At 42.3% G+C, this 10152-nt stretch overlaps 1 protein-coding gene across 1 annotated transcript in view; it reads right to left on the bottom strand.

The window, feature by feature from the left end:
- Positions 1–10152, bottom strand: part of DENND2B (DENN domain containing 2B) — a 183859-nt gene that overhangs the window by 30152 nt on the left and 143555 nt on the right. Inside the window, exon 9 of the mRNA XM_075836786.1 lies at positions 7312–7456. Coding sequence (XP_075692901.1) covers positions 7312–7456 — 145 coding nt within the window. The remainder of the gene's footprint in view (positions 1–7311; positions 7457–10152) is intronic.

Below are 10152 nucleotides of genomic sequence, written 5' to 3'. Positions count from 1 at the left end.
CTTAACAGTCACTGCGCAGAGCTCCTGGAGCACCAATCACAATGACAGGAATAAGACCAGTGGGGGAAATCTGGGGTGTGCAGAGAAATAATGTAGGAAACAGATAAAAGTGCCCCTTGCTGATCATGCTGTGGGGTTCACGTACCAGGCCGGAGGAATAGGGGGTGCGCGCCCAACAGGAAACTAAGCAGGAGCGGTCAAAAACTTTTAGGAATGGCAAAGTCAAACATGAAGGTAAATAAATACTCTGTGCTGCTGTGGACCCGGCTCCTTCCACTATGTAACTCTCAGAAAGTGACCGCTTACAAGGTCTGCACACTCATCTGCCGAAATACTATGTGCTGCTGGGGATCCTGTGCCTTCCACAATGCAATTCTTAGTCATGCTCCTCTGCTGAAATACTCGGTGCTGCTGTTGACTGCAGCTTCCACTATGTTACTCTCAGAATGTAACCTCTCTTAAGGCCAGCACACTTCTCTGCTAAAATACTCTGTGTGGCTGGGGATCCTGTTTCTTCCACTATGTAACTCTCAGTCTGTGACCACAAATAAGATGAGCACACTCTTTTGCTGAAATACTCTGTACTGCTTAGAAATCTGCTCCTTCTACTATGTAGCTCTCAGTCTGTGACCTTCCACACGACCAACACACTTTTCTGCTAAAATACTCTGTGCTGTTGCGAACATCCCTAAAATCTGACTGGCTGTGCTATAAGTAAACCTGGCTACAGACCTTACACTTTAATGGGGCAGGTGGACCCTCAATCTTTCAGCTGTCAGTCATCTTATGTCTACGGGCAGCTCACGACATCGGTCGCTGGCGATTAGAATTCTTCGCACTTTCAAGAAAACAATTATCAGAGAGATGAATCCGTAAATGTTTTCCGTCCCTCCTCTCCCAAATTAATTCAAATGAGAGAATTTGGCAACTGAAGTCATTTATAATTGAATCAAAATCTCTGCAGATTGACAAACTTTACCCAGAATGCAACTGATCACCCCGATCCAAAAAGGACCCTTGTGCGGGGGATGGGGTATATGGTGAATGTGTAGCCGTGCCACCGCCGAGATGTTTCCTCTTCCCTCGCTACTGATTGATACAACAAGACGAGACACAATCGCTGTCTGGCCTCGGTGACTCTACATATGGAGATAGTTTGTCGCTGCGTATTGTGGCTCAAGTTGCGCGGCGTTTAAATTGCCAAGTTTCCCGTCTGGGACAAATCAGCAATAGTCAGGATATAAAGCGGCGTTGACCTAGAATGGTTTCCTTAGACGAAAAATTATCCGATATTAACCGAGTGTCCGTAAACAAAGTTGCCAAATACAGATGACGGTTACACAATAATGACCGGAGAAAACGTATAACAAGTCCGATAAACCGTAGAATCCGATCGTCTTGGTGCCGCAGCGCAGTGATTATGCTTCTGGATATTTTATACAAGACTTTGGGTTATGACCAGTATGGCTCACACAGGGGCAGTCACCCAGCTTTCCTATTGTTCTGAATGGCAAATCAGCCAAGTTATGTAGTGATATGGGAGCAGGTGCGATACCCAATATGGCTGTCATGACCCAGCTTTACCAGAGTCCTGAATGGGAAATTTAGCCAGTTATGAGCGGCTTCATTCCCTGACCATGTAACTAGATAGATCTGCCAGTCAGGAGTCCTAGAAAGCTGGATGACAACAGACATGACGGTCATTGCAGTTCACACAGAGGATTTCATGCAAATTCTAAACAGCAAATCTGCCGTTACAGGAGGATCTGTACGATATAGTCAGGCTTGGACCTGGATAGATTTGTGGGTGACAACCCTGTGGGCGCTGTAATGGCGGCCATATTTAATAGTCACCCAGCTTTCCCAGATACAGATATAACTAAGAAATGGCTGAATAGAATGTTTTCCTTCTCCAGGACTGATCTTTACAAGGATTTTTTCATTTTAGGAGGACCGCTCCTCTTCAAGGACACTTCGACCTTTCCTGCTTGGGAGCTGAGCGACTTTGCAGATTGTACAGACCGCGCTCTGCGGACATCTCGGAGCCGTTATCCACCGATGCCGCGTTCTTCTGACGGGCGCTGACATCATGTGACTACACATTTATTCACAGCCAACGAAAATAAGTTTGACACTGAAGCGGAGGTTCCTGGAGCGATCTGATCCCTGGTCTGTAATTACCGATCTGTGAGCTGAAGCCTCGCACCGCACCACAAACCAGGCGGTAATATCCTGAGGGTCCCGCGATGCTGGCAGCGGCTTTACACAGGAGCGGAGGCGAGCGGTGACGTCACTGAGGCATTCGGTATACACAGGAGCGGAGGCGAGCGGTGACGTCACAGAGGCATAGTGTATATACAGGAGCGGTGACGTCACTGAGGCATTCGGTATACACAGGAGCGGAGGCGAGCGGTAACGTCACAGAGGCATAGTGTATATACAGGAGCGGTGACGTCACTGAGGCATTCGGTATACACAGGAGCGGAGGCGAGCAGTGACGTCACTGAGGCATAGTGTATACACAGGAGCGGAGGCGAGTGGTGACGTCACTGAGGCATAGTGTATACACAGGAGCGGTGACGTCACTGAGGCATTCGGTATACACAGGAGCGGAGGCGAGCAGTGACGTCACTGAGGCATAGTGTATACACAGGAGCGGAGGCGAGTGGTGACGTCACTGAGGCATAGTGTATACACAGGAGCGGTGACGTCACTGAGGCATTCGGTATACACAGGAGCGGAGGCGAGCGGTGACGTCACTGAGGCATTCGGTATACACAGGAGCGGAGGCGAGCGGTGACGTCACTGAGGCATAGTGTATACACAGGAGCGGAGGCGAGCGGTGACGCAGAATCTTTGCAATAAGTATATTACAGGTTTGGGGCAGAGTATTTTGACAAGCTTTTTGGAGCGGAAGCCTCTCCGCAAAACTCGTCAAAAACCGTCCGAAAATGCCTCCCATTGATTTCAATGGGAGGCGGGGGCGGTTTTCTCCCGTAAAACCGCCTGGCGGGAGAAAGAAAGGACATGCCCTATCTTCGCGCGTTTACGCCTCTGACCTCCCATTGACATCAATTGGAGGCAGAGAGAGAGTATTTCGCAGAGTTTTTTGCCCGTAGCACTCAATGGGCGCGAGTGAAAATCGCGGCAAACGACATGCAGGAAGGACAAAATCTGCCTCAAAATCCCAAACGGAATTTTGAGGCAGAATTTTCCTCCTGCAAAAAACTCAGTGTGAACGAGGCCTAAGGCGCAGAGTCGCTAAGGACCTGGAGAGGTTTCCGGAGACGTAACGTTCAGATTCCAGCCGCGTCCCGGCTCCTATGCAGCCAGCGACACAAGCGCAATATTATCTTCCCACAAACAGATCGGGTTTCTTAGCACTTTCAGTTTTTATAGCTTCAACCCGTTTCCCAGGACAAACTGTTCCCACGCAGCCAAATATCACCTTTTATGTCCCGCAGGATGAGTAGAAACCTGTCTGAGCAGCCTTTAGTGTCCGGAGGACGTGCAGGATCCCGCGCTGGCACCGCACTCACCTCTCCTGGAAACAGAACTATCTCCAGAAACAACATTTACTTCTGAACTGAAACATTTTGTACTTTCTTTTTTTATTGTGTAAACTTTTGCAACAACTTTTGTTATCGTGCCGAGGCATTTAAAATATAAAATGAAGCGAGCTTGCAATTAGTCCTGACAAAAAACCGTTTTGTGTGCGCATCTTTTATGCAAAGCTATGTGTCTCCATGGTAACAAACTACAATCACTCCACTCCCTCTGCCTCCTCTTCTTGACAACTTACAGACTGTGGAAGATGGAGGAGTAAGACATGACTGCGGGATCAGACTACACAGGGTTTGTAGTCTGTAACCATGGAGACACATAGGTCTGCATACCCACTGCACACAAAAAACAGTAAGGGATTCTTTCAATCAAGACATATAGTAATGTATTTATTTCATATGAATTAAAGCCAAAGTGCGCATACCTTGTCTATATGCCGGGCAGCACTGGAACATCGTATATCCCATATACACAGAGATCTAAGCTTTATGTCCTCTGAGCTCCTACAATTCACTGCTCTGTGGTAACAGGAAAGCAGCAGAATTGTGAATGCAGCTCTGGATTAGTGTGTAATACATCATCTAACTCATAATTAGCACAACAGTCAATACAAACAATTTACAAAGTTACTCAACTTATTGTGCGGCCGTTAACGGTTAAATGTTAGAAGTTGTAGTTCACAGATGGAGTTCTCCCCTTTACGTCAGTGAATAAGAACTATGGCGGATATAGAGGAGAGCGGCTTATCTGCGCTACGTAGTTATAGGGCGTACAGAAATCCATATAGTATAAATCATATATATATATTTCTTTCCGTCTTGGCGTGGGATCTACTTGTGTTGCGGAGGGTGGGGGAGGGGAGGGATGACACGATGGTGAATGGCGCCACGTAGAGCAGTTTATATTCCATTCTGTGCAGTCAGCCGGTGGTCTCCTCAGGGGGATCAGAGCGGAGATGTATGGAGTGAGATACGTGAGAGGAGATCATGGGCGTCCTCAGCAGCCCCCGGCCGACCTCACCGCTGTTTATTTGTGCAGATGTGCCGGATGCTATACATTAAATGTCTCCGTTCCGAAATCTAAATCCCAGTCACCGGCTACAAACATTCACTTAACAAACCTGTTCAGGGGGATGTCATGTGTGTACCTGTGGCCCCAACCCAGGACTGTGCTATTAACCCTTTCCTTTATTTGAACAACTTTCCTACAGAAAATGTTGATAATGGGAGTGCAGCTCTGGAGTATAATACAGGATATAACTCAGGATAAGTAATGTAATGTATGTACACAGTGACTCCACCAGCAGAATAGTGAGTGCAGCTCTGGAGTATAATACAGGATGTAACTCAGGATCAGTACAGGATAAGTAATGTAATGTATGTACACAGTGACTCCACCAGCAGAATAGTGAGTGCAGCTCTGGAGTATAATACAGGATGTAACTCTGGATCAGTACAGGATAAGTAATGTAATGTATATACACAGTGACTCCACCAGCAGAACAGTGAGTGCAGCTCTGGAGTATAATACAGGATGTAACTCAGGATCAGTACAGGATAAGTAATGTCATGTATGTACACAGTGATTCCACCAGCAGAATAGTGAGTGCAGCTCTGGAGCATAATACAGGATATAACTCAGGATCAGTACAGGATAAGTAATGTAATGTATGTACACAGTGACTCCACCAGCAGAATAGTGAGTGCAGCTCTGGAGTATAATACAGGATGTAACTCAGGATCAGTACAGGATAAGTAATGTAATGTATATACACAGTGACTCCACCAGCAGAACAGTGAGTGCAGCTCTGGAGTATAATACAGGATGTAACTCAGGATCAGTACAGGATAAGTAATGTCATGTATGTACACAGTGATTCCACCAGCAGAATAGTGAGTGCAGCTCTGGAGCATAATACAGGATATAACTCAGGATCAGTACAGGATAAGTAATGTAATGTATGTACACAGTGACTCCACCAGCAGAATAGTGAGTGCAGCTCTGGAGTATAATACAGGATGTAACTCAGGACCAGTACAGCATAAGTAATGTAATGTATGTACACAGTGACTCCACCAGCAGAATAGTGAGTGCAGCTCTGGAGTATAATACAAGATGTAACTCAGGATCAGTGCAGGATAAGTAATGTAATGTATGTACACAGCGACTCCACCAGCAGAATAGTGAGTACAGCTCTGGAGTATAATACAGGATGTAACTCAGGATCAGTACAGGATAAGTAATGCAATTTTTAGATAGATAGTTGCAGCACCACACAATCACATGAACTGTATTTTACGGATTGTGTAGGTGGCAGATATGATAATGTTGGGCAGTCCTATATGTGTCCTACCTTACAGTAAAATAGGGTCCATAATCATGGACAATGACCTCTACGGTGCAACCACAGGTCTGCTTCATGAGTGTTCCTTTTAAATAAACTTTCTTCTAAGATCTGTAGCTGAAATATATTATAAAAGCCAAAACTTTCACAAAGTCAAATTTTTTTCGGAGAGATTCATAAACTGCAAGATTACAAGCTCAGAAGACCGATACCTCCGAGCAAAGGATATTAAGAGCGGATTGCAGGAGAGGGAGATTGTAATCAGCGAGACAGAGGAGGGATCATCCAGTCCACGGGGAAAACAAACACGAGGACCGTCCAGAGGTCACACAGCCGCGCTCAGCCCAGAGATGGATTTTTTCTTTCTTCTGTGTCTTCTCTGCTTTATATAAATGCATTTTGGATTAACGCCAACGCTTCCTCTTCATAGAGCTCGACCATTGCTCACCAGACAATGTGTTTTCAATATCGGCGTCGGCTGAGCTTTCCGTGAAACTTATGAGTAATGAACTTGCGCTCACTCCATGTTTGTCTCAGGCTGCGGACTGACGCTATTGGCTAAGCTTGTCTGCCGCATCACATGCACCTCCGCAACTTGTACTGCAGGTTAGTCAAAGCCCAAAAGAAACAATCCAAAAGAAGTCCTAGTACAGAATCTCCCGATAATCACAAGACAAGAAATATTCTTAAGGAATTGTCCACTTTAGAAAACACGTTTCCATACATCCTATTAGTCAATTCTGGGGTAATAGAGGGGCGTCCTCTGTTCCGGATCCTCATCGCTTGGTCAGGGTGGAGAGCGGTTACATAGAGCGTCTCTCTTTCTGGAGGTCCTGTCCTAAATTACACGGATATCACATTGATATGAATGGACACTGTGTAATGCTTCATTTCACCTGTGGTGGCGCTGCAGAGAAACTGAACACTTAGTGCCAGGTTTCCCCACAGATCACAGATGATGGCTGGCGGTCTCATCAGTGGGACACACTGATCTTCTTATTGTCAAGGGATCCTTCTAACAAGTAGAGATTGTTCGAAGTGGAGAACCCCTATAGACATTATATTCATCCGTTTCACGGTTATATCTGTTTCTTGGTAAGTTAGGTTGCCATTACAGCTCCCACAGAGGTGTCATCCAATTTTCTGGATTCCTGAGTGGCAAATCTGTCTGGTTCTGAAGGGGTTCATGCGACATTAAAATATCAGTGCCTAAATGGGCTAATTTACTGTTCAGCAACCTATGAAAGTTGTGTGATAACCCAGTGGGAGCACTAATAAGGGACATATTGGACAGACTGAAGATAGAATTATATCAACTTGTCAGACAAGGACAATCCAAGGACAATGTAAGAACTTGTAATTACTGGAGATGCTCCTTGTAGATCTTATACATAAATATTCACATTCTTACCCACAATGTCCTCGTAGGCATTCTCCTCTAAAGTGCTTTTAGAACCAGAACGATGCTTCTTCTCAGTACCATTCTCTACAGGTGAGGGGGAACCCAGGGACTGGACACTGGAGGCGTCCTCTAACTCCAGAGATTTTCTATACATAACAGAACAGAGGGTTAGGAGGTCATTATATAGATATAAAAGCAATTCTACTATAGAAACAGGGTGCTAAATAATAGAAACCCCCTATTTAATTATGATTATAGGTTAGTGCAGAGCATCTGGCATGTGGTAGTCTCCAATTATTATATACAGTGATATGGAGCATGCTGGTATAACCTGGGTATCTTCTGTATATAATTATATATGTACAGCTGGTATAAGTTATACATCTTCTTGTATATAGTGATATGGAGCATGCTGGTATAACCTGGGTATCTTCTGTATATAATTATATATGTAGAGCTGGTATAAGTTATACATCTTCCTGTATATAGTGATATGGAGCATGCTGGTATAACCTGGGTATCTTCTGTGTATAATTATATATGTACAGCTGGTATAAGTTATACATCTTCTTGTATATAGTCACATGGAGCATGCTGGTATAACCTTGGTATCTTCTGTGTATAATTATATATGTACAGCTGGTATAAGTTATACATCTTCTTGTATATAGTGATATGGAGCATGCTGGTATAACCCGGGTATCCTCTGTATATAATTATATATGTACAGCTGGTATAAGTTATACATCTTCTTGTATATAGTGATATGGAGCATGCCGGTATAACCTGGGTATCTTCTGTATATAATTATATATGTAGAGCTGGTATAAGTTATACATCTTCCTGTATATAGTGATATGGAGCATGCTGGTATAACCTGGGTATCTCCTGTATATAATTATATATGTACAGCTGGTATAAGTTATACATCTTCTTGTATATAGTGATATGCTGGTATAACCTGGGTATCTTCTGTATATAATTATATATGTACAGCTGGTATAAGTTATACATCTTGTATATAGTGATATGGAGCATGCTGGTATAACCTGGGTGTCTCCTGTATATAATTATATATGTACAGCTGGTATAAGTTATACATCTTCTTGTATATAGTGATATGGAGCATGCTGGTATAACCTGGGTATCTTCTGTATATAATTATATATGTACAGCTGGTATAAGTTATACATCTTCTTGTATATAGTGATATGGAGCATGCTGGTATAACCTGGGTATCTTCTGTATATAATTATATATGTACACTGGTATAAGTTATACATCTTCTTGTATATAGTGATATGGAGCATGCTGGTATAACCTGGGTATGTTCTGTATATAATTATATATGTACAGCTGGTATAAGTTATACATATTCTTGTATATAGTGATATGGAGCATGCTGGTATAACCTGGGCATCTTCTGTATATAATTATATATGTACAGCTGGTATAAGTTATACATCTTCTTGTATATAGTGATATGGAGCATGCTGGTATAACCTGGGTATGTTCTGTATATAATTATATATGTACAGCTGGTATAAGTTATACATCTTCTTGTATACAGTGATATGGAGCATGCTGGTATAACCTGGGTATCTTCTGTATATAATTATATATGTACAGCTGGTATAAGTTATACATCTTCCTGTATATAGTGATATGGAGCATGCTGGTATAACCTGGGTATCTCCTGTATATAATTATATATGTACAGCTGGTATAAGTTATACATCTTCCTGTATATAGTGATATGGAGCATGCTGGTATAACCTGGGTATCTTCTGTATATAATTATATATGTACAGCTGGTATAAGTTATACATCTTCTTGTATATAGTGATATGGAGCATGCTGTTATAACCTGGGTATCTTCTGTATATAATTATATATGTACAGCTGGTATAAGTTATACATCTTCTTGTATATAGTGATATGGAGCATGCTGGTATAACCTGGGTATCTTCTGTATATAATTATATATGTACAGCTGGTATAAGTTATACATCTTCTTGTATATAGTGATATGGAGCATGCTGGTATAACCTGGGTATCTCCTGTATATAATTATATATGTACAGCTGGTATAAGTTATACATCTTCCTGTATATAGTGATATGGAGCATGCTGGTATAACCTGGGTATCTTCTGTATATAATTATATATGTACAGCTGGTATAAGTTATACATCTTCCTGTATATAGTGATATGGAGCATGCTGGTATAACCTGGGTATCTTCTGTATATAATTATATATGTACAGCTGGTATAAGTTATACATCTTCTTGTATACAGTGATATGGAGCATGCTGGTATAACCTGGGTATCTTCTGTATATAATTATATATGTACAGCTGGTATAAGTTATACATCTTCTTGTATACAGTGATATGGAGCATGCTGGTATAACCTGGGTATCTTCTGTATATAATTATATATGTACAGCTGGTATAAGTTATACATCTTCTTGTATATAGTGATATGGAGCATGCTGGTATAACCTGGGTATCTTCTGTATATAATTATATATGTACAGCTGGTATAAGTTATACATCTTCTTGTATATAGTGATATGGAGCATGCTGGTATAACCTGGGTATCTTCTGTATATAATTATATATGTACACTGGTATAAGTTATACATCTTCTTGTATATAGTGATATGGAGCATGCTGGTATAACCTGGGTATGTTCTGTATATAATTATATATGTACAGCTGGTATAAGTTATACATATTCTTGTATATAGTGATATGGAGCATGCTGGTATAACCTGGGCATCTTCTGTATATAATTATATATGTACAGCTGGTATAAGTTATACATCTTCTTGTATATA

Source organism: Rhinoderma darwinii, chromosome 9, assembly GCF_050947455.1.
Source record: "Rhinoderma darwinii isolate aRhiDar2 chromosome 9, aRhiDar2.hap1, whole genome shotgun sequence".
Taxonomy (NCBI): domain Eukaryota; kingdom Metazoa; phylum Chordata; class Amphibia; order Anura; family Rhinodermatidae; genus Rhinoderma; species Rhinoderma darwinii.
Note: the sequence above shows the minus strand (reverse complement) of the source record. Positions and strands in the feature narration are given on the sequence as shown.